General features: G+C 41.3%; 1 protein-coding gene across 1 annotated transcript; it reads right to left on the bottom strand.

The window, feature by feature from the left end:
* On the bottom strand, positions 1–23,943 carry LOC122677939 (cytochrome c oxidase assembly factor 7). The gene is made up of 3 exons (XM_043878263.1): positions 23,771–23,943; positions 20,273–20,413; positions 1–1,234 (listed from the first exon to the last, which is right to left on the bottom strand). The coding sequence occupies exons 1-3, from the start codon at positions 23,874–23,876 to the stop codon at positions 786–788; spliced, it is 696 nt and encodes a 231-aa protein (XP_043734198.1). The 5' UTR covers positions 23,877–23,943; the 3' UTR covers positions 1–785.
* Between the last annotated feature and the right edge of the window lie 1,812 nt (positions 23,944–25,755).

Below are 25,755 nucleotides of genomic sequence, written 5' to 3'. Positions count from 1 at the left end.
TAACCAATTGAGATAGTTTATTCACAGGAACAGTGGAAAAGGTTCAGTTCTGAGGGACAAAATGTATCATCAATCCCTTGCTTACAAATTTCTAGGGTAAGTTATTTTATTAACAGTACCAAATGAGTGGTCTGAGGATGTTATTTTTAACATGTGAATGTCTCCACTAAAGGAAGTTTTCTGTTTTACCCTCTGGAGCAACTCAGAAGCATAATGACTTTTATCTTTACATCACACGTAACTCCCAATCTCTGAATTTATTGAAAAATCTGACTCTAAAAACAAAAACGCAGCCCACACCAATGATTACATAAGTCAGCAGGTGGCAATCCTGACTATTTAACTGTTCTTAGCTCCTTAAACCCGCTATTATGTAAATCAAGATACTTTGATTTTTTAAGCTCTCCCAACTAAAATAATGGTGATGATGGTGATTCCTTCAGGTCCTGTGACTACTAATTTTTCCAGTTTCCTGCTCTGTCTCTCCTTCCCACCCCCATAATATTTATGGCTCACTAGTCTGCTATTTTTCACAGAACAGGAAAAGAGTTTGAGAACCAAAATCTTATAAATGTGGATCACACCAGATAAACAAATATTGACCAAAATAAACATTTCAGACTACATCTGAGCGGGTGACACCGGGGGGCAATGGGTCTATGTAATCAGAGTTACTGACATTAAACACCAAGTCTTTCTTCTCCAGCAAGTCGACCTTCAAGGGCTCCATCAGAAATAGGAGGTGCCAGCATCAAGCTGTCTGTAGCATGGGAGGGTGGGCCACCCTACCCAAATGTTAAAGGCTGGACATTTTTCTGCTGTTCTTTGTGCAGCTGCCGGGCCCGATTTTTTAGTTCCTCAGCCTTAGCTTCGTCCTTATCGACACCATCCCCAAGCTTGTACATGCGGCTGGCATTAGCACAGGCCCAGACATGGCCCAAGTCACAGGCTTTCATTGAGTATTTGCATGCCAGGCCCATGTCCTTGGGAAAGCCGGGGGCGCCCTGCAGGAACATGGTGCTGAGGTTGAAACAGCTAGCGGCATAGTTGCCATCACAGGCCCTTGTGTAGTAGTCTCTGGCCCTCTCCAGATTGGGCTGGCCATCCTCATTGACCTGTCCATCATGTGCCAGGAGACCAACATTGTGGCAGGCTTCAGTGGACTTCTTTCCCGGCTTCTCACACGCCATCAGAAAGCAGTTGGAGGCAGCTTTCAGATCCTGGGATAGTCCACCTGGGAAGAAAGAAAAAACGTCAATCCAAGCCAGGACAGAACCCGAATGTCTCAGGCCAAAGTCAGGAAGCAATTCCCAAATGAAGTTTATATACTTTGAGCTAAGGCAACATGAAAAGAAGATGGCCTGGTATAGTACACAGACCTTACAGCTTTTTCAGCCATGGAATCTTCGGCTCAAATGGTATCTTATAAGGAAGCCCAAACAGGTAAAAAGGGTGAAATGATTAGTTTCTCAGCTTTAGCTTCATCCTTATTGGTAAAAGATATTTACCTCTGGGGATAAGAGCAAGATCACGGCATCTTATGAGCATTTCCTCAAATGTTTGTTAATTTAAATATATACTGAATATATATTAATTGCCAATTACTATGCTAGATTCTAAGGAATAAACAGATACTGACCCTGCCCTTGTGAATTTTGTGGTCTAATCAGACAGACATTAAACACCACACAAGTAAATGTATGATTCTAAGTGTGACAAGCATATGGAGAAACAGTACAGGATGCTACGAGAATGATCAAGGCTCTGAACTAAGAGGTGAGGTAAAGGAAAGTTTCTCCAAAGAAGTGACATTTGAGCTGTGAAATAATGGAAAAAAGAATGAAAAGAAAAATACAGAGTGGGGGGAAAAAATGGCAAAGAAAACTGTTCCTGGCAGCAGGAACAGAATACAAAGAGAAAAGGAGCCCATGTGCTAGAACTCAGAAATCACTAAGGAAGGGTGGTGAGGCAGGCAGGGGTCAGCTCATGCAGGGTCTGATGGTCTTCTTAAGGACCTTGTACTTTAACCTTGGAGCAATGGAAAACTGCTAATCAATCATTTTAAGCAGAGGTGGTGACGGGGCCTGCTTTTTTCTTTAGTTTTTTTTGTTTGTTTGTGCTAACGGAACATTTCAAATCCCCCATTCTCAAAATCCCTCATTCCTAAAAAAAAGAGAAACATATCTCAACATTAGTTTTTAAAGAAGTCATCACAAATACACCACCTAGAAAAAACCATCATTAAGAGAATACCATTCCAGTCATCTTCGTAGCAAGTGTGTGAATTAAATGTTCGTTGGCTGAATGGACAGCTAGAGTAAGTACAGTTGACTCTTAAAAGCTGTGAGAGGCACCCACTCTCCATGCAGCCAAAAATCTGAGAATAGCTTAAGAGTCAACCTTCCCTAAATGTGCCCCTGTGCACCCACAGACTAAACCAACAGGGGATAGAAATCATGGAGCATTACCATTGTATTTATTGTTGAAAAAATCCACATGGACGTGAACCTGCATCATTCAAACCTGTGTTGTTTGAGGGTCAACTGCACTTTGAAAAACCAGATTACACATGCTAGTTGTAAATAAAAAATTTAACTTTGACTTTACTTGCATTTATTAAGACAAACAAGTGAAAATGAAGAAACTGCTAACTTCAAATGAGTATTTCTTCAACAGAGAAATTTCCTAAATGAGGCCCTAGAATTATAAATTATTTAAAATATTTAAAGGTTAAAGTCACCGGGTTTTTTTGGGGGGTGGGGGGGGCTGGAGGGGGAGTGTTTCATGGCGCCCTCTGCAGCGGAAGCACAGAGTCCTAACCACTGGACTGCCAGGAGATTCCGTTATTATTTTGTTTTAACCAAATCTCAGACAGTATTGACTCACAACTATAAAAGGGGAGTTCCCATACTTCTCCCCACCTCTCTTCTCCTGCCTTCTACTTTTTGTTAGATACATTATTTCAACTCAGGAAGATACAGGAAACAGGTTAATGAAGCCTGAGCTCTGCTGCCAGAAAACTGAGGCTCCAGTCCTGGCTCCATCATTTGGAAAATTTATACTATTATTTCTTCAAATATTTTTTTCTGTCCCAATCTATTTTATTTCTGGGCTCCAATACATGCTGTGTTAGATTAAGGGACACTGAAACCTACGTGTTGAGACTCTGACGGTTGGGAAATTTTTCCGCTTTTTTTGTCTCAGGGCTTCAGTTTAAGAGAACATCTACAATCCTCTAAGTTCACTGATCTTTCAGATTCATTATTTATTTCCTTCTGAAGTGTTTTATTTGTTGTTAAGCCTATCCAGTGAATTTTTCATTTCAAATGTTATATTTTTCAATCATATGAGTTCATTTGATTCTTCTTAATAGTTTCAGTTTCTCTGATGAGATTGTCCATCTGTTCATTCACTGTGTCCATCTTTTGTTTAAATTCTATAACATATTTACTTCCCTGTTTAAAAATGTTTTGACTGTTAATTCCAACATTCCTGTCACATCTGGGTCTGTTTCTATTGACTGATTTTTTTTTTCTTTTCTGTTTAGTAATTCCTTATTCCTGGACATTGTAGATGATACTTTATTCAGTCTGGGTTTTGCTATATTCCCTTACAAACTATTATATTCATATCACATACATCCCTCACCTTTTACCAAAGACTGCTGAGTTTTGTTTTGGCAGGTAACTATTCACTGGTGAATCAGCCTGATCCTTCTGAGGCCTGATCCTCAGTGGCCAGAAACTCTGACCTATGTCTCATCCATTCAGCAAGAATACCATAATCTACTTGGCTTCTACCTCTTTCTGCCTAATCTGAAAAGTACCTCCAGGCAGAAAGTCAAAGCATGGGGCTCATCCTGTGTGCTCCCCTTTTCTCAGGGATCACACTACTGCACTGAGTTATCTTCCAATGTCTAAACAGTTGCTTCATATATTTTATGGAATCCATGGTTTATATCCTTAAAAGTTCATTTTAGTTGCCTTATGGAAAGATGATTAGAGACCTGAATTAATGATACAGGAAAGAGAGGTGGCTTGAATAAATATAGTAGCAGGAAAGGGAGAGAGGATATATTTGAGACATATTTTAAAGGCAAACTGGTCATGAGCTACTCAGTAGGGAGAGACACCACTTGCTAAACTGAAAGACAACAGGGGTGTAATAGTTTGAGAGAAAACAATTAAGAATTTCATGGAAGAACAAGATGGCGGAGGAGTAGATGGACGTGGAGTACATCTCTCTGCACGGATACATCGGGAATACACCTTCAGACACAGAAGTGCATACAGAACACCAGCTGAGAGCGGACAGGAGTTCCTGACCAGAGGAAAAGAATATATAGAACCACACAAAACTTGGTGGGAGAAGGAACTAGGGGGAAAAAGAGGAGTGTCAGTAGGACTGGACCTGCCCTCGGCAGGTGGGGGAACTGAAGCAAGGGTCCAAGCCCCACATCGGGTCACTTGTCTGAGCCAGAGGAGAAACATTTAAGGCTGAAAGTGAAACAGCTGATCTGTGGCAGCCTAAATGGAATGAGAATCAGACAGTCCGTGCCGCAGCCATACACGCTCCAGACAGGGATGCAGGTCCCCCAAAAGGCACAGTGGCTGGGAGCTGGAGTTTAGGGATTTTGGAGCAACCCCAGGGCGAGGGCTGCTATTGGCTGCGGAGAGACAGATTGAAGGGATGTGAGGAAAGAGTTTGTGGTGAGAAATGTCTGTAGAGGAAAGCTGGGCAGCCAAGGAAGCAAGGCGATACTGCTGAGTCACACCTAGGGGGTGGAGCCATCACCATAGCCTCTCTCCACAGGCCAGCATCCGCAGCTGAACAACAGAGAGGCTGGCCCATCAAATGCCTGATGCACTGAACTACAGAGTAGGACCCCACCCAGGGTGCCCCTTTAAGTGCCTGATGCACCTGAACTACAGAGTAGGACCCCACCCAGGGTGCCCCTTTAAGTGCCTGATGCACTGAACTACAGAGTAGGACCCCACCCAGGGTGCCCCTTTAAGGGCCTGATGCGTGGAACAACAGAGAAGGACCTCAGGCAAGGAAGTCCTCTAAGCTCCAGAGAAAGACTGGCCAAAGAGGCCTTCTGATCGCCAGCTACAAGAGGCTCACAAAAAGGTTCTGATAAGGCGATAATGCCTGCAGCTGAAGCAGTCCAAGACCCTGCACACTTGGCGCCGCCAGGGTCCCCACAAGCCAAGCAGCTGCACCACCTTCATGCTCAACTCTCACTGGGGCAGAGCTGACACAGGCAAAAAAAGTTTTGCATCTATGCACGCAGGGTTGCTTCGGTTAGGTCTGACTCTCCGACCCTGTAACCTGTGGCCTGCCAGGCTCCTCTGTCAGGGAGGGGGGTTCTCTAGGCAAGAATCCTGGAGCGTACTGGCCAGTACTGGTTGCCATACCCTTGTAGAGCACTATATTTCCTGCTGCCCTAGCTGCCAACTCCCCTGAGTACCTGGTGCTGCCAGGACCCCTGAGAGCCAAGAAGCTGCACCACCTCCACACATGGTCCTCACAGGCACAAACCCAAGTCCTCCAGGGCAGCCTCAGAAGCAAACCCCAGTGGACGACCCACATGCAGAGGTGGAAATAAAACCACAATTGAAACCCAGGAGCAGTATGGATAAGGAATAACACCCAAAACCCTCCCACCAGCTGTACAAGCTGCAGACTAAATCCACACGATCAACTAGGCAGACTCTGTGTCTATGGAATATATAAAAGGTCACTGAGAGCTCCCACAGAAGAAAACATACTAGCTCTGATAGCTGTGGACACTGGAGGCAAGAACACAGAGGAGTAGGACCAGATTAGAATCTGAGCTGCCCCCACAGCAGGTCCAGAGGTCAGCACAGTGTCGGAGGGCATCCTGGGGAGGTGAGGTGGCCTGTGACTCCCAGTGAGGGAAAGGACTCTGACAGCAGTGACTCAAGAAAAACATTTATTATTCTTACGTTTTGACTTGTTCTGTAGCTTCTTTTGGATTTTTAATTTTTTTTTTCTTTTTTCCTCCCTCTGTTGTAGTTAATTTTATTGGCATTATGAAATCTAATAAAGCTTTTGAGCCTTTTCTCAGTCTCATTTTTTATTGTTATCGACCTCTGCCTCTACATTGGGCTTTTGCAGTTCTGTGGAGTCTTCCTTTTATTTTTTCTTTTCTCTTTTTTTAATTGTAATGTTTTAAACCTATTATTATTTTTTCTAAATTTATTCATTTGTTTGCTTTTCCTACTGTTCTTTTCCCCTTGCAGTTAATCTTTAATGTAAATAAATCTTCTTTATCTACCTCTATTTGACTTTGCATATCTATTCTTTCCTTCCTTTCCTCTCAACATATTTGTTGGTTTTGTTTTCATTGCTTTATTCCCCACTTGGCATCTTGCTTTAGTTTTGTTTTCCAGTTTGTGCTTTAGTTAGTTTTGTTCTTAACTGGTAAATATACTTTTTTATTTCCGTTGTTCTCCAGGTCAATCAACTGTACTTTATTTTTGTTGGACTGTTTTGACTTTGCTCAGGGGTGTATATATATGTGTGTATATTCCATTATTTTAATTATTATTTGCCTGATTTTGTAATTGCCATTTGTCTGGGGTTCATCTTTGGTTTCTGATTACTGGATATCTGTTTTAATCTCACTTAATGCCATAACCATTTGTAGAATCTTCGTTCCTGACCAGAGATCAAGTTCTGAGCCTTTGGAGTGGGAGCACTGATTCCAAGACCCGAGACTACCAGAGAACTAACCCTAGGAGGCATCAAACAGTGAGAACCCACACAAAGGAAACCACTTGAATACAAGACCCGGCATCACCCAACCACCAGTAGCACCCTGTGCAGGACGCTTCATCTAGACAACAAAACAAAAATACAAACCCAATCATCAGCAGACAGGATTACCACCTCACACAGCCTTACCTATCAGAGAGGAAAAAAAAAACTCAGCACAAATCCCACGCTATACAAAGCTTACACAAACCTCTGGGCCAACCTGAGGAGGACAGAAACGAAAAAGAAGAAAGAATTCAACCGTGAAGCCTAGGAAAAGGAGACTTCAAACATTAAGTTTAAAAATATATATATATGAAAAGGCAGAGAAATATTACATAAATAAAGGAACAAACTAGAAACAAAGAAGTCCAAATAAATGAAGAGGAAACAGGCAAACTATCTGAAAAAGAATTCAGAATAATGACAGTAAAGATGATCACAAACCTTGAAAACAAAATGGAGAAAATGTAAGAATCAATTAACAAAGATCTAGCCGAATTAAAGAATAAACATACAGAGACAAACAATGCAATTACTGAAATTAAAAATATTCTAGAAGGAATCAATAGCAGAATATCTGAAGCAGAACGAATCAGTGAGCCGCAAGATAAAATGGTGGAAATAACTTCTGAAGAGCTGAATAAAGTAAAAAGAATAAAAAGAACTGAGGACAGTCTCAGAGACCTCTGGGACAATATCAAATGCTCCAACATTTGAATAATAGGGGTCCCAGAAGAAGAAGAGAAAAAGAAAGGGTATGAGAAAAGTTTTAAAGAGATTATAGTTGAAAATTTCCCCAACATGGAAAAGGAAATAGTCAATCAAGTCCAACAGGTGCAAAGACTCCCATACAGGATAAACCCAAGGAGAAACATGCCAAGACACATACTAATCAAACTAACGAAGATTAAACACAATGAAAGAATATTAAAAGCAACAAGGGAAAAGCAACAGGTAACATACAAGGGAAACCCCATACATTTAACAGCTGATCTTTCAGCAGAAACGCTGCAGGCCAGAAGGGAATGGCAGGATATATTTAAAGTACTGAAAGGGAAAAATCTGCAACCAAGATTACTGTACCTGGCAAGGATGTCATTCAAAACTGATGGAGAAATAAAAAGCTTTTCAGACAAGCAAAAGTTAAGAGAATTCAGTACCATCAAACCAGCTTTACAACAAATGTTAAAGGGACTTATACAGTCAAGAAATACAGGAGAAGAAAAAGATGTACAAAATCAACCCCAAACAATTAAGAAAATGGCAATAGGAACATATACATCAATAATTACTTTAAATGTAAATGGATTAAATGCTCCAACCAAAAGACAAAGACTGGCTGAATGGATACAAAAACAAGACCCATATATACACTATCTACAAGAAACCCACTTCAGACCTAAAGACACATACAGACTGAAAGTGAGAGGATGGAAAAATATATTCCATGCAAATGGGAAGCAAAAGAAAGCTAGAGTAGCAATCCTCATATCAGACAAAATAGGCCTTAAAATAAAGAATATTATAAGAGATAAGGAAGGACACTACATGATGATCAAGGGATCAATCCAAGAGGAAGACATAACAATTGTAAACATCTATGCACCCAACACAAGAGCATCTCAATACATAAGACAAACACTAACAGACAGAAAAGGAGAAAATGACAGTAACACAATAATAGTAGGAGACTTTAACACCCCACTCACACCAATGGACAGATCATCAAAGCAGAAAATTAATAAGGAAACACAAGTCTTAAATGATACATTAGATAAGATGGATCTCATTGATTTCTTCAGGACATTCCATCCAAATGCAGAAGAATATACCTTCTTCTCAAGTGCACATGGAACATTCTCCAGGATAGACCACATCTTGTGTCACAAATCAAAGCTCAGAAAACTTAAGAAAATTGAAATCGTTACAAGCATCTTCTCCAACCACAATGATATGAGACTATCAATTACAAGGAAAAAAAAACTGTAAAAAACACAAACTCATGGAGATTAAGCAATACTTTTCTAAATGAACAACAGGTTACTGAAGAAATCAAAAGGGAAATCAAGAAATTTCTAGAAACAAATGACAATGAAAACACAACTCAAACCTATGGGATGTAGCAAAAGCAGTTCTAAGAGGGAAGTTTATAGCAATACAATCGTACCTCAAGAAACAAGAAAAACATCAAATAGACAACCTAAGTTTACACTTAAAACAACTGGAAAAAGAAGAACAAACCAAAATCAGTAGAAGGAAAGAAATCATGAAGATCCGATCAGAAATAAACGAAAAAGAAATGAAAGAAACAATAGTAAAGATTAATAAAACTAAAACCTGGTTCTATGAGAAGATAAACAAAACTGACAAACCTTTACCCAGAATCATCAAGAAGAAAAGAGAGAAGAATCAAATCAAGAAAATTAGAAATGGAAAATGAAAGGTTACAACAGGCAATGCAGAAATACAAAGGATTATAAGAGACTATTATGAACAGCTATATGGCAAGAAAATGAATAACCCAGAAGAAATGCACAGATTCTTAGAAAAGTTCAATCTTCCAAGACTGAATCAGGAAGAAACAGAAATTATGAACAACCCAATTACAAGCACTGAAATTGAACCTGTGATCAAAAATCTCCCATAAAACAAAAGCCCAGGACCAGATGGCTTCCCAGGAGAATTCTATCAAACATTTAGAGAAGAGCTAATGCCTATCCTTCTAAAATTCTTTCAAAAAACTGCAGAGGAAGGAGCACTTCCAAACTCATTCCACAAGGCTACCATCACCCTGATAAAACAACACAAAGACAGAAAGACAAAACCAGACAAAAACAACATAAAAAAAGAAAACTACAGGCCAATACCACTGATGAACACAGATGCAAAAAATTCTCAACAAAATTTTAGCAAACAGAATTCAGCAACACATCAAAAAGCTCATATACCATGATCAAGTTGGGTTTATTCCAGGAAAGCAAGGATTCTTCAATATATGCAAATCAATCAATGTGATACACCATATGAACAAACTGAAAGATAAAAACCATATGATCATCTCAATAGTTGCAGAAAAAGCCTCTGACAAAATTCAGCACCCATTTGTGATAAAAACTCTTCAAAAAATGGGCACAGAAGGAACCTACCTCAACATACTAAAGGCCAGATATGATAAGCCTACAGCAAACATTATTCTCAATGGTGAAAAACTGAAAGCATTCCCCCTAAGATCAGGAACAAGACCACTATTATTCAACATAGTTCTGGAAGTCCTAGTTAGAGCACTCAGAGAAGAAAAAGAAATAAAAGGAATCCAGATCAGAAAAGAAGTAAAGCTCTTGCTGTTTGCAGATAACGTGATACTGTAAATAGAAAACTCTAAAGATAGTATCAGAAAATTACTAATCAGTGAATTTAGCAAAGTTGCAGGATACAAAATCAGTACAAAGAAATCACTTGCATTTCTATATACTAACAATGAAAAATCAGAAAGAGAAATTAAGGAATCAATCCCATTCATTATTGCAACAAAAAAAGTTAAATATCTAGGAATAAACTTATCTAAGGAGACAAAAGAACTGTACACAGAAAATTATAAGACACTAATGAAAGAAATCAAAGATGACATAAACAGATGGAGAGATACTCCATGTCCCTGGGTAGGAAGAATAAATATTGTGAAAATGACTACACTACCAAATGCAATCTACAGATTCAATGCAATCCCTATCAAATTACCAATGCCATTTTTCACAGAACTAGAACAAAAACCTTCACAATTCATATGGAAACACAAAAGACCCTGAACAGCCAAAGCAGTCTTGAGAAAGAAGAATGGATCTGGAGCAATCAACCTTCCTGACTTCAGATTATACTACAAAGCTACAGTCATCAAAACAGTATGGTACTGGTACAAAAACAGAAATATAGACCAATGGAACAAGACAGAAAGCCCAGAAATAAACCCGTGCCCCTATAAGTACCTTATTTTTCACAAAGGAGGCAAGAATATACAATGGGGCAAAGACAGCCTCTTCAATAAATGGAGCTGGGAAAACTGGACAGCTACATGTAAAAGAATGAAATTAGAACACTTCCTAACACCATACACAAAGATAAATTCAAAATGGATTAAAGATCTAAATTTGTAAGACTAGAAACTATAAAACTCTTAGAGGAAAACATAGGCAGAACACTTGATGACATAAATCAAAGCAATATCCTCTATGACCCATCTCCTACAGTAACAGAAATAAAAACAAAAGTAAACAAGTGGGACCTGATTAAACTCAAAAGCTTTTGCACAGCAAAGCAGCTCATACAACTCAATGTCAGAAAAACAACAACCCAATCAAAAAGTGGGAAAAAGACCTAATCAGACATTTCTCCATAGAAGACATAAAGATGGCTAACAAACACATGAAAAGATGCTCAATGTCGCTCATTATTAGAGAAGTGCAAATCAAAACTACAATGAGGTATCATCTCACACTGGTCAGAATGGCCATCATCAAAAAGTCTACAAATAATAAATGCTGGAGAGGGTATGGAGAAAAGGGAACACTCTTGCACTGTTGGTGGGAATGTAAATTGATACAGACACTATGGAAGACAGTATGGAGATTCCTTAAAAAACTAGGAATAAAACCACCATATGACCCAGCAATCCCACTCCTAGGCATATACACTGAGGAAACAAAAATGAAAAAAAACACATGTATCCCATTGTTACTGCAGCACTATTTACAATAGCTAGAACATGGAAGCAACTTAGATGTCCATCAACAGATGAATGGATTAAGAAACTATGATACATATACACAATGGAATATTACTCAGCCATAAAAAGGAATGCATTTGAGTCAGTTCTAATGAGTTGGATGAACCTAGAATCTATTATACAGAGTGAAGGGAGTCAGAAAGAGAAAGATAAATATCGTATTCTAATGCGTATATATGGAATCTAGAAAAATGGTACTGAAGAATTTATTTACAGGGCAGCAATGGAGAAACAGACATAAGAATAGACTTATGGACGTGGGGAGAGGGGAGGAGAAGGTGAGATGTATCGAAAGAGTAACATGGAAACTTACATTACCATATGTAAAATAGACGGCCAATGGAATTTGCTGTATGGCTCAGGAAACTCAAACAGGGGCTCTGGATCAACCTAGAGGGGTGGGATGGGGTGGGAGATGGGAGGGAGGTTCAAAAGGGAGGGGACAGAAATGATAGGGACCTAACAGAAGCAGAAGATGGTAAGAAGAGGTGGCAAGAATACACAGAAGAACTGTACAAAAAAGATCTTCACGACCCAGATAATCATGATGGTGTGATCACTCACCTAGAGCCAGACATCCTGGAATGTTAAGTCAAGTGGGCCTTCGGAAGCATCACTACGAACAAAGCTAGTGGAGGTGATAGAATTCCAGTTGAGCTATTTCAAATCCTGAAAGATGATGCTGTGAAAGGGCTGCACTCAATATGCCAGCAAATTTGGAAAACTCAGCAGTAGCCACAGGACTGGAAAAGGTCAGTTTTCATTCCAATCCCAAAGAAACGTAATGCCAGAGAATGCTCAAACTACCACACAATTGCACTCATCTCACACGCTGGTAAAGTAATGCTTAAAATTCTCCAAGCCAGGCTTCAGCAATACGTGAACCATGAACTTCCAGATGTTCAAGCTGGTTTTAGAAAAGACAGAGGAACCAGAGATCAAACTGCCAACATCTGATGGATCATCAAAAAAGCAAGAGAGTTCCAGAAAAATATCTATTTCTGCTTTATAGACTATGCCAAAGCCTTTGACTGTGTGGATCACAATAAACTGTAGAGAATTCTGAAAGAGATGGGAATACCAGACCACCTGACCTGCCTCTTGAGAAATCTGTATGCAGGTCAGGAAGCAACAGTTAGAACTGGACATGGAACAACAGGCTGGTTCCAAATTGGGAAAGGAGTACGTCAAGGCTGTACACTGTCCCCCTGCTTACTTAACTTATATGCATAGTACATCATGAGAAACGCTGGGCACAAGCTGGAATCAAGATTGCTGGGAGAAATATCAATAACCTCAGATATGCAGATGACACCACCCTTATGGCAGAAAGTGAAGAAGAATTAAAGAGCCTCTTGATGAAAGTGAAAGAGGAGAGTGAAAAAGTTGGCTTAAAGCTCAACATTCAGAAAACCAAGATCATGGCATCTGGTCCCATCACTTCATGGCAAATAGATGGGGAAACAGTGGAAACAGTATTTGACTTTGTTTTTCAGGGCTCCAAAATCACTGCAGATGGTGATTGCAGCCATGAAATTAAAAGACGCTTACTCCTTGAAATGAAAGTTATGACCAACCTAGACAGCATATTGAAAAGCAAAGAAATTACTTTGTCAACAAAGGTCCGTCTAATCAAGGCTATGGTTTTTCCAGTGGTCATGTATGGATGTGAGAGTTGGACTATAAAGAAAGATGAGCACTGAAGAATTGATGCTTTTGAAATGTGTTGGAGAAGACTCTTGAGAGTCCCTTGGACTGAAAGGAGATCCAACCAGTCCATCCTAAAGGAGATCAGTCCTGGGTGTTCATTGGCAGGACTGATGTTGAAGCTGAAACTCCAATACTTTAGCCACCTGATGCGAAGAGCTGACTCATTTGAAAAGACCCTGATGCTGGGAAAGATTGAGGGCAGGAGGAGAAGGGGACAACAGAGGATGAGATGGTTGGATGGCATCACCAACTCAATGGACATGGGTTTGGGTGAACTCTGGGAGTTGGTGATGGACAGGGAGGCCTGGCGTGCTGTGGTTCATGGGGTTGCAAAGAGTCGGACACGACTCAGCGACTGAACTGAATATGTATACCTATGGCTGATTCATCTTAAGGTTTTACAGAAGACAACAACATTCTGTAAAGCAATTATCCTTTAATAAAAAAAATTTTTTTTTCATATTGGATTTAAATTCCAAATGTCTGCAAGAACTCCAAGTCAAAGTTTCCAGTAAACAATCAATTATATGCAGTCTGAAGTGGTTTGGACTAGAGACAAAGGTTCATTTATAATTATCATCACTAACTTATCATCTATTGTTGCCACACCCTAGGGACCACCTAGGAGTATTTTCTCCAAGTACCTTTTCAATATAGTTTGGTCTTGTTTTTACATGTCATAATCTTAAGAGTTCTTCACTCCCCATTGGAAACCCTTCTTACTATGTTCTATTAAGAATCTTTCATCAAAGAGATATATCAGAGATAAAGTTCTATTTCCTTACATGAAACATTTAAATGGCTTCACAAGAATAGTTCAAAGCTGATTCCATAGATGAAAACATCTGGACAAAACATTCCTTGGGTCACTAAGTGTCTGATCCAAAGTAACCTCTGCAGTAGCTAATATAAACCAGAGCTATTCACATTGATAGAATGTTTTACAATTTAAGAAGTCACATGGAAGCTACTCTTTTTATATTGGAGTATAGTTGTTTTACACGTGAGCTCATTTGATGCTCATAAAGATTCTATGAATAAGTTCTGAGCTGACATTATTACTCCAATTTTGTCACTGAGGTATTTGTAGCTCAGAAAAGAAAAATGCCTTGCCTGATACCACAGTGTCAATTAGTGCTTCCTATGAAAAGTGACCTCCCACTCTTTTCCTTGTCCCAAGCTATCCTTGATAAAAGGAGAGTTATTAACGAATTTTTGTCAAGAAAGGACACCGGGTGTGTTTTCAGAACAGAGGGAATATTCTTTGGCTCAGAACCAAGCAGAGGGAATCAACAGTACTGCTTTTAGACATGGTAGAGCCCAAGGTCTGCTAAACAATAATCCAAAGGGTCTGAGTCAAGATCAGCTAATGAGATCTCCTGTGACCACACTGGACCTGAAGGGAGTTAAGAATGTTAGCTTAACAGAATTAAGTATTATTCTCTAAACACTCTGTGTTCTTTCACCTGCTCACCTTCTCTCTATTCTAGAGAGAAGACATAACTCTGTTATACTTCCATCAAACAAAGCTTGCTCTGTCCTTTATGAACCAGTTTCAATATCTCCTCCTCTATGACAGCACCCCAGATGATGACATGCTCCCAGAACTGAACCTTCAAGGTACTTTTCATGTCTCTCTATGAAGATACTTATCAAGCTCTCCAAAGTTAACAGGTATGAGTATAAATAGTTCTTCCCCATGAAGGAGGTGGAAAAAAAAAAAAGATTTCTTCCCCAACACTGGTCCATCTATGCTTTACTGCACACACTAAATAATAAGTTCACTCAACAAAGGAGCACTGAAACAAACAAAAAAAAACCAGTCTCAGTGCACAGTCATTAATCACACTTGTTGTTATTGTTCAGTCACTAAGTCACGTCTGACTCTTTGAGACCCTACGGACTGCAGCCTGCCAGGCTCCTCTGTCCATGGGATTTCCCAGGCAAGAATACTGGAGTCGGTGCCATTTCTTTCTTCAGGGGATCTTCCCGAACCCACGTCTCCTGCATTGGCAGGCAGATTCTTTAACCACTGAGCCGCCAGGGAAGCTCTGTCTAATGAGAAGGGAAAACAATTTCACAACTTCCACAAGCTCTTTTGTTCTCTCTAATTTATAAGGAACTCAAACTGTGGAAAATTAAAAGAGATAGGAATACCAGACCACCCTTACCTGCCTCCTGCAAAAGCTGTATGCAGGTCAAGAAACAACAGTTAGAACCAGACATGGAACAACAGACTGGTTCAAAATTGGGAAAGCAGTATGTCAAAGCTGTATATGTCACTCTGTTTATTTAACTTACATGCACAGTCAATTCAATTGCTCAGTCACGTCCGATACTTTGCGACCCATGAACTGCAGAATGCCAGACTTCCCTGTCCATCACCAACTCCCAGAGCTTGCTCAAACTCATGTCCATCGAGTCACTGATGCCATCCAACCACCTCATCCTCTGTCGTCCCCTTCTCCTGCCTTCAACCTTTCTCAACATCAGGGTCTTTTCCAATGAGTCAGTTCTTTGCATCCGGTGGCCAAAGTATTGGAGTTTCAGCTTCAGCACCAGCCTTTCCAATGAACATTCAGGACTGATTTCCTTTAGGATTGATTGGTTTGATCTTGCAGTCCAAGGGACTCTCAAGAGTCTTCTCCAACACCACAGTTCAAAAACATCAATTCTTCAGCATTCAACCTTCTTTATGGTCCAACTCTCACATCCATACATGACTACTAGAAAAACCATAACTTTGACTAGACGGACCTTTGTCGGCAAAGTAATGTCTCTGCTTTTCAATATGCTGTCTAGGTTGGTCATAACTTCTCTTCCAAGGAGTAAGCATCTTTTAATTTCATGGCTGTAGTTACCATCTGCAGTGATTTTGGAGCCCCCCCCCCCCCAAAATAAAGTCTGTCACTATTCCCATTGTTTCCCCCTTTATTTGCCACGAAGTAATGGGACCGGATGCCATGATCGTTATTTGAATGTTGAGTCTTAAGCCAGCTTTTTCACTCTCCTCTTTCACTTTCATCAAGAGGCCCTTTAGTTCTTTTCACTTTCTGCCATAAGGGTGGTGTCATCTGCATATCTGAGGTTACTGATATTTCTCCCAGCAATCTTGATTCTAGCTTGTACTTCATCCAGCCTGGTATTTCACATAATGTGCTTCTGCATATGCTAAATAAGCAGGGTGACAATATACAGCTTTGACGTACTCCTTTCCCAATTTGGAACCAGTCTGTTGTTCTATGTCCAGTTCTAACTGTTGCTTCTTGACATGCAAACAGATTTCTCAGGAGGCAGGTAATATGGTCTGGTATTCCCATCTCTTGAAGAATTTTCCAGAGTTTGCTGTGATCCACATAGTCAAAGGCTTTGGCATAGTCAAAAAAGCAGAAGTAGATGTTTTTCTGGAACTCTCTTGTTTTTTGATGCTCCAACAGATATTGGCAATTTGATCTCTGGTTCCTCTGCCTTTTCTACATCTAACTTGAATATCTGGAAGTTCACAGTTCACATACTGCTGAAGTCTGGCTTGGAAAGATTGGATTGCAAACTGACCTTTTCCAGTCCTGTGGCCACTGCTGAGTTTTCCAAATTTGCTAGCATATTGAGTGCAGCCCTTTCACAGCATCATCTTTCAGGATCTGAAATAGTTCAACTGGAATTCCATCACCTCCACTAGCTTTGTTTGTAGTGATGCTTCCTAAGGTCCACTTGACTTCACATTCCAGGATGTCTGGCTCTAGGGGAGTGATCACACCATCATGGTTATCTGGGTCATGAAGATATTTTTTGTATAGTTCTGTGTATTCTTGCCACCTCTTCTTAATATCTTCTGCTTCTGTTAGGTCCATACCATTTCTGTTCTGTATTGAGCCCATCTTTGCATGAAATGTTCCCTTGGTATCTCTAATTTTCTTGAAGAGATCTCTAGTTTTTCCCATTCTATTGTTTTCCTCTATTTCTTTGCACTGATCACTGAAGAAGGCTTTCTTATCTGTCCTTGCTATTTTTTGGAACTCTGCATTCAAATGGGTATATCTTTCCTTTTCTCCTTTACCTTTAGCTTCTCTTCTTTTCTCAGCTATTTGTAAGGCCTCCTCAGACAATCATTTTGCTTTATGCAGAGTACATCATGTGAAATGCCAGACTGGATGAAGCACAAGCTAGAATCAAGATTGCTGGCAGAAATATCAATAACCTCAAATATACAGATGACACCACCCTTATGGCAGAAAGTGAAGAGGAACTAAAGAGCCTCTTTATGAAGGTAAAAGAGGAGAGTGAAAAAAGCTGGCTTAAAACTCAACATTCAAAAAATGAAGATCATGGCATCCGGTCCCATCACCTCACAACAAACAGATGGGGAAGCAATGGAAACTGTGACAGACTTTATTAAAATTCTTGGGCTCCAAAATCACTGCAGATGGTGAGTTCAGCCATGAAATTAAAAGACGCTTGCTCCTTGGAAGAGAAGCTATGACCAACCTAGACAGCATATTGAAAAGCAGAGACATTACTTTGCCAACAAAGGTCCATTTAGTCAAAGCTATGGTTTTTCTAGTAGTCATGTCTGGAAGTGGGAGTTGGACCATGAAGAAGGCTGAACGCTAAAGAATTGATGTTTTTGACTGTGGTGTTGGAGAAGACTCTTGAGAGTCCTTCCGACTGCAAGGAAATCAAACCAGTCAATCCTAAAGGAAATCAATCCTGAATATTCATTGGAGGGACTGATGCTGACACTGAAGCTCCAACACTTTGGCCACCTTTTGCAAAAAGCTGACTCACTGGAAAAGACCCTAATGCTGGGAAAGGTTGATGGCAGGAGAAGAAGGGGACAACAGAGGACAAGATGGTTGGATGGCATCAGTGACTCGATGGACATGAGTTTGAGCAAGCTCTGGGAGATAGTGAAAGACAGGGAAGCCTGGCATGCTGCAGTCCATGGGGTTGCAGTCAGAGATGACTGAGTGACTGAACAACACCAAAAGCTCCTTATGAAAAATATAATAAAATATGATGTAAAGATAAGACATATATTCAGAAACTAACAGCTAGGAACATTTTTATTTTTCCACGCTATACTGTACAGCTGAGTTCACACATAATTTTGTGTTCAGCTTTCTTCATTGAATATTATATTATAAACTCTTTATGACATCAACAAAAACTATTTAGAAACATTATTTTTTAATGGGTTAAATAACATTCCAGTCGACGGAAGTAACATTATTTAACTAAGCTGCTACTGTTGGCACACAGATTTTAAAAAAAATAATGCAGCTATATATTACTTACAAATCATAAATTAATGAAAATGGGCTAAATGCCCCTCTGCTTAAGCAAGGGTACTTTATATTCCTGTTAATGCTAAACTTTCATCAAATTTGAGACTACCACAGACCGTATGTTCCATGTAAAGGCAGAAATAGTCCACAAATTTCCAGAGATTTAAAAAAGGCATCCTCTTCATCAAACTTTCACTGAACGTCCTTCTAACCAGGCTTTACTGGGCACTAGGAATAAGCGATGAATGAACTATATCATCCTCAAAAAGCTCATGAACTAGTCAGCAAAAAAAAGAGCTGCCTGTCTTAGGTTATATTCCCAATTTGTGGCGGTTTTCAAATATGCCCATAAATTCTTGATAGTCCTTCTTTCAAGAGGTAGAATTTTGGTTCTCTCCAATTAGTGTAGGCTAAACTTACTGACTCACTTCAAATAAGCAGAATAGGATAGAAATAAAAAGCATGTGACTTCCAAGAGTAGGTTATAAAAGACACTGTGGATTCCATCTTGCTCCTTCTTTTGGATCACTCACTCAGGCGGAAGCCAAATGCCATGTCACAAGGACATGCAAATAGCCCATGAAGAGATCCATGTCACAAGGAACCAAGGTCTCTTGACAACAGCTGGCAGAGAATGGAAGCCTTCACAGCCGAGTGAACGAGCCAGCTTAGGATTGGAGATTCTAGTTCCAGTCAAGCCTTCAAAAGACTACAGCCTGGTTCCCTGGCTAGTGTCTTGACTGCAGCCTAATTAAGAGACCCTGAGGCACACAGCTCACCACTCCCAAATTCCTGATCCAAAGAAACTATGTGAAATGATAGGTTTGTTGCAATAATTTGTATTTAGCAATAGGTAATTCCTAGGTGGCATAGAAAAAAGAATCTGCCTGCCAATACAGGAGACAGAAGAGACGTGAGTTCAATCCCTGGGTTGGGAAGATCCCTTAGATTAGGAAACGGCAACCCACTCCAATATACTTGTCTCAAAAAATCACATGGACAGGGGAGCCTGCTAGACTACAATCCATGGGGCTATAAAGAGTCAGACATGATGAGCACGCATGCAACACAATGCAACTTAAACACTACTCAATACCAACTGCAATTAAGGCATGAGGAGAAAAGACAGATGGAAAGGAATTGATTACTAGTCCCTTCCTCTGTGCCAGGCACATGCTGATACCTTTACCTACATTACCCTATTTAATCTTCACAAAGACCTATGAAGAAAGTATTGTTTTTTCTCCATTTTACAGGTGATATTACTGATTCACAGAGTTAAAGTGACTACAGAGTTAACATTCCCTAAGGTCTGCCTAAGGGCTTCCCTAGGTGGCTCAGTGAAAAAATAATCTGCCTGCCAATGCAGATGTCAGTTTGACCCTTGGGTCAGGAAGATCCCCTGGAGAAGGAAATGGCAACCTGCTCCAAAATTCTTGCCTGGGAAATCCCATGGACAGAGGTGCCTGGTGGGCTACAGTCCATGAGGTCACAGAGTTGGACATGACTAAGCACACACAAGTTCTGCCTAACTTGAAAGGCTATGCTCTTCCCTCCAGCACTTTGCTGAACTCTTGACTCCAAATTGTCCTACAACATGCTTCCCCAATGCCTGTGAAGACCCATCTGTAAAGAGACCTCAGTATGAGCCTCAGGTTGTGGCCTCACCACTACCATCAATGATAAGGACCAAAGGAGGCAGGCCCCTCCTTACCTTTCCCAGTCACATAATAGGCCCCCAGTTTGTAGCAGCTATCACTGTGTTTGTTCTCTTCACAGTTGAACTTCAACACCTTGGCAGCCTCATCAAAATTCTTCTGGATCCCTTCCAAATAGTCCACCAGTCGATAGCAACCTGTGAGGAAAGGGCAAAGTCGTTCAAGTCTGGGGGAGTGGGGAGGGTCCAGGTGTGGCAGGTTGGATGTGCCTTTTATTTAGGACAAGCCTCTGTCCTGCTGGTGGCTCAAAGGTTAAAGTGTCTGCCTGCAATGAGGGAGACCTGCCTTCGATCCCTGGGTCGGGAAGATCCCCTGGAGAAGGAAATGGCAACCCATTCCAGTATTCTTGCCTGGAAAACCCCATGGACGGAGAAGCCTGGTGGGCTATAGTCCATGGGGTTGCAAAGGGTTGGATATGACTGAGAGACTTCACTTTTTGTCCTCCTGAGGTGTGGCAAGGTGACTTCACCACAAAGAATGCAGGTCGTATTCAGCCACTCCTACAATGGCACTGTCTGCCCTCAGCCTGAGACTGAGCAATGCGTAAACTGGGAAGACTTTGGCCCCTACATTGGCTCTACTACTCACCAGCCCTTCTATTCCCTGTCAACAAGACCCAAAGAGCCACTGGCTTCAATGATCAAACTTTGCTAGCTTTGGAACTTCTCAGGAAGTTCAGCATTTAAACAGTGAGAACCATAAGGGTCAACAGGCCAGTCTTCATGGCAGCAAGCCGCAGTTCTTTGATGACTATACCTTAATCCTTGGCCAGGCTGGGTACATGAACAAAGAGTTGAAATTGCAGCTACCAAAAGAGTTAGAAATAAGATTCCCTTCTCCTTAGTAGTCTCTATTTCCAGCAAGCCTCTCCTTAACAACTCTCCCCTCTGTACCTTTTCTTTTTCATTTATTTTTATTAGTTGGAGGCTAATTACTTTACAATATTGTAGTGGTTTTTGTCATACATTGACATGAATCAGCCATGGATTTACATGTGTTCCCCATCCCTCTGTACCTTTTCTTCATCCACAATAACACCCATCTCTTGTTAACTTTCATTCAATGAATATTTGAGCATCTGCTGCTGCTGTTACTGTTAAGTTGCTTCAGTTGTATCTGACTCTGTGCGACCCCATAGACGGCAGCCCACCAGGCTCCCCCGTCCCTGGGATTCTCCAGGCAAGAACACTGGAGTGGGTTGCCATTTCCTTCTCCAATGCGTGAAAGTGAAAAGTGAAAGTGAAGTCGCTCAGTCGTGTCCGACTCTTAGCAACCCCATGGACTGCAGCCTTCCAGGCTCCTCTGTCCATGGGATTTTCCAGGCAAGAGTATTTGAACATCTGTCTGCAACAATATACGAGACACTGCTTTAGTTGCTGGGAATATAGTCACCTGTCCTCCTAAAAGTTACAGTCTAGAGGAGGAAACACAATAAATAAATAGCTTAACAAGATGCATTCAAACCTTAATAAACACCATCAGTGAAATAAAACAGGATGATATGAGTTTGTTGTGCATTTGGGGGGAAATGGTTAACATAGACAGAGTAATCAGGTAGGGCCTCACTGAGGACTTCAATGTGTGAGCTGAGAGGTGAATAACAAGAATGAACTAACTATTTAAAGACAATGAAATGGGAAGGAGACAGAAAGACTCAGGCACAAGGAACAGTACATAAAAAGACTCAAAAAAGAGAATAAGCTTGACACAAATAACGTATAATGTAGCTGGATCCAGGAGGGGCAGGAAAAGAGGAAAAGGCAGGGACCAATCAGAGGGCCTCACATTAGATAGGAAGAAACTGGGATTTTATTCCAAGTCAATAGCAAACCATTGGAAGGATTTAAGAAGGGAAGTAATATGATTCAACTTGCATTTTTAAAAGGTCACTCTAATAAACATGTTTGTATGTATCTGGATGAATATGGAGGAAGTCATGTGTGAGGGGACCCACTCCAACACTGATAATGACAAAAATGTTATTTCCGTCATCTGAAAAATCTAGTAAATAACATAACAAAATTAAAATTTAAGTATCAGTTTATGAGTAGAGAATAGATTTAAGGGAGTTAGGGTGCAAATGGAGAGTCAAGTTAGAAAGTTACTTCAGTAATCTGGCTGAGAAATGATTTTGAAGACTACTACAGAACCAGCTATAGAAACTGCCTCCTCTCAAACTCTCTTCAAGAGCAGCATCCTGCACTTCTTATATGCCCACCCAACCCTCCTTCACTGCTTAGTGTATCTCCAGGGTACAAAAACCCATATATGGCTCTCCACTGCCTACACAATAAAGGCTTTCAAATGCCTTACCCCAGCATTCAAGATCTGACACACTGTGGCCCAAGGTCCGTCCCGCCTCAATCTTATTTCTAACTACACTCTGACTTCAATTTTCAGAAAGAGCATTTTCTTCACTCCCTCTGGTCCATTTAATCAGCATTACTAGCCTATTCTTCCTGACCTCTTCCAGGAGTCTTCCCCAACCATTCTGCACCTCAGGGATTCTTTTAAGCCATCCTACTTCAGAGCAACTCTATGTAGTTGGTCAGTTGGAGCAAGGCTGCAAGCTATTAGAAGGCAGGGCCAATATCTTTTTTTCTTCTCTTTTAAAGTATGGGTACTAAAAACAATAAAATAAAATAAAGTTATGGGTACTTTCCTGGTGGTCCAGTGGCTAAGACTCCAAACTCCCAATGCAGGGGGGCCCAAGCTGAATCCTTGGTCAGGGAACTAGCTTCCGGATGTGACAATTAAGAGTTCGCATGCCACAACTAAGAACAGGTGCAGCCATATAAATAAATAAAAGGGAAAAAAAGCACTAAGAAGAAAACCACCCAAAGGTACTGGCTGCTCTGGATGGCCCCTTCTGGACATCACCATCCACCCACGACTGAAGTCAACTCAATGTTCGCAGAACACATGGGGCACATTCATGCCTCAGGGCCTTTTCACTAGCCCTTACCTCTGCCTGGCATGCACCTCCCTTACTTTTTTCAACACTTTGTTCAAATGCTGCCTTCTTAATGATTCACCCTGACCACTCAATTTAAAGCTGCCCTCCTGAACTGCTGAGACCTTTCAGTCAATTCTTTTTCCCACTGCACTTAACTACCTTCTAACACACTACTTCATTTATTAGGTTTATTTTCCAATAACCCCCACGAGAATGTAAGCCTCACGAGGACAGAGCGTTTTATCAGTTCACTGATGTAGCCGTAGTCTCTCTGCTCCAAATGCCCTAGCGCTTCTCTTCCTTCTCGCCAGGCCTCCGGGCTCGGTGCGGCCAGAGCATGCTCCTGCGTGCCCCGCAAGTCCTCGTGGAACCCAACCCACTCCTTACACACACACAGACACACACACGGCAGTCAGAGACCCACAGACACCCGCGTCCCCTTCCAGATCCCCTCAGAGGTCGCTGGCGTGACCCGTCAGTCCCCGTCCCTGAGGCCGGAGCCCCCACGTGTCCTTAAAGCCCTGCAGGCGGCGCTCACCGTCCGGGTCCTTCTCGCGGTAGCACTGGTAGTTGCACTCCACTTCCATGTTCTCCAGAAAGGACTTCACCTGTTCCTCGTCCTGAAAGTCCACCAAGCCGGCCATGGCTCTCGCTGGCCCAGTCAAAACCACGCCGCCGCTCTGACCCTGCCCGCGCCGCACGTCCTCCCGCCCCCGCGGTCACGTGAACGGCGAAGGGGCGGGGCCTTGAAGGGGCTTGCCGCCAAGGTCCGCGTTCAGCCCTGAGCTGGGGAGGCGGAGCGTCCTGAGCTTTGGGCGGTCATTTGTTCTTACGGTGTTAGTCTTTGGCGGTCCCAAGTTTTCCTCTGGTCAGCCCACAGGTAAAGCCGGTAGCAGTCTTTCTGCAGCACTTTATATTTGTGCCAGCCGTGTGGTGTTAATGTTTCTCTGCCTGCGGTCATTTATCACATTCGTTAATTCTGTATTCCCTAAGCGTGCGTCACCACGTGCTTGGTTTTAGTATTACTATAGCTAAAGGAGTATGGTTACTGCCTTTAAAGAACTTGCGGCTTAGTAGGAAGAGCTTTGAATTTTGAGCACCTACTATGTCCCAGGTGTAGCTGGACAAACTAGTATTCATGAGTCTGTACAAGCACAATGAAAGGACTGATACATCTCTATTTTCCTCCCAGACCTACCCACTGCCTCCAACATGAATGGCTGAATGACCTAAGGAATGAATGGCTGTGGAAGATGATAACTAGAACACTGTAGCTGTACTGGTTGTAGTAATAAGGCCGTTACAATAAGGCTGTTGCAGTAGTTATAATAAGACTGTTAATACTTAGTGCTGAACTTTGTTCTAGATTCTATTCTAAGAGCTTGATAATAATTCTCTTTTAATTCTCATGGCACTCACTGTGACCTTGTGGTCACATTATTATCCTCATTTCACCAATTAAGAAGTGGAGGCATAGAGAGGTTAAGCAATTTGTCCAAGGTCACACAGGAAGTGAGTGTTGCTGTGCCGTAAATTTTTTTTAAAATAAAAGAATGCGATACAAGAGGGACATGTCAAAGATATGGAAAAGAGGAGAGGAACTTCAGCTGTTTTTTTATTTTTCTCCTGCTCAGAATCATTGGTTTCATAAAGCCTAGACTGAAAGCTGTCCAAACATAGTTCCTATTCATCTTTGAGTCTCAGCCAGTCCCTGTCTAGAGCCTTCAGTGGAGCTCGATCCGAGGTTTCCCATCACCTATAGCTATTAATCTATCCCTAAAGCCATCTGAGAGTGGACTACTTCCGACCGCTTCCTTATTGAAGAGCAGCTTACTGCACATGGGAAATGTCTTTGAAATCCCAGTGTTGTTTTAAAAATTCATAGGATTTTTTTTTTTAAATTTGGCCACACCAGGCAGAGTGTGGACTCTTAGTTCCCCAACCAGAGATCCAACTTGTGCCGCATGCACTGGGAGTGCAAAGTCTTAACCATTGGACTACCAAGGAGATCCCAATATGATTTTACATTCAATTCCATAATACATCATTCATAGCATATCATATTCCAGTTGCTATGCCACGTTTACTAGTGGTTTCTCAAACCCCTGATCACCTTCAAAGATCTCTCAGTATAGACATGTACTGACCTTTGACTATGAGTTCACCTTCCTTCACCTGTCCTCCAAGGTCCTGCATAATCTTGACTAGAGCCTCATCTCCTGCCTCCCTTCCCTTATACCACACCCAGCTTTCTGTTCTCTGAATCCGTCCCAGGTCTGTATCCCTGTTTACTATTGCTCATGATGCTTTGACTACCCTTCTCAAATCAGAGAACTTCTCTGTAAAGTCTCTGATGCAACAACCATACATTCCCAAAGTAGATTTAGATGCTCCCACTTCAGTTTTTCATCCTGCTTGGTTTATTCTGATATAATGTAATAGGAGATGACTGGTATTGAGGGGCAGACAGATCTCAGTCAGAATCTATGTCCTATGTATACAAAACTGTGTCCTTGAGCTAGT

This window comes from Cervus elaphus, chromosome 20 (genome assembly GCF_910594005.1).
Source record: "Cervus elaphus chromosome 20, mCerEla1.1, whole genome shotgun sequence".
Taxonomy (NCBI): domain Eukaryota; kingdom Metazoa; phylum Chordata; class Mammalia; order Artiodactyla; family Cervidae; genus Cervus; species Cervus elaphus.
This window is presented reverse-complemented; position numbering and strand designations above follow the sequence as displayed.

Coding starts and splice junctions, on each gene's coding strand:
- LOC122677939 (XM_043878263.1), bottom strand. CDS start 23,876: ATGGCCGGCTTGGTGGACTTTCAGGACGAGGAACAGGTGAAGTCCTTT. Junction 20,414..23,770: donor CCGCGAGAAGGACCCGGACG/GTGAGCGCCGCC, acceptor CTTTCCTCACAG/GTTGCTATCGACTGGTGGAC. Junction 1,235..20,272: donor CTATTATGTGACTGGGAAAG/GTAAGGAGGGGC, acceptor CTTTCTTCCCAG/GTGGACTATCCCAGGATCTG.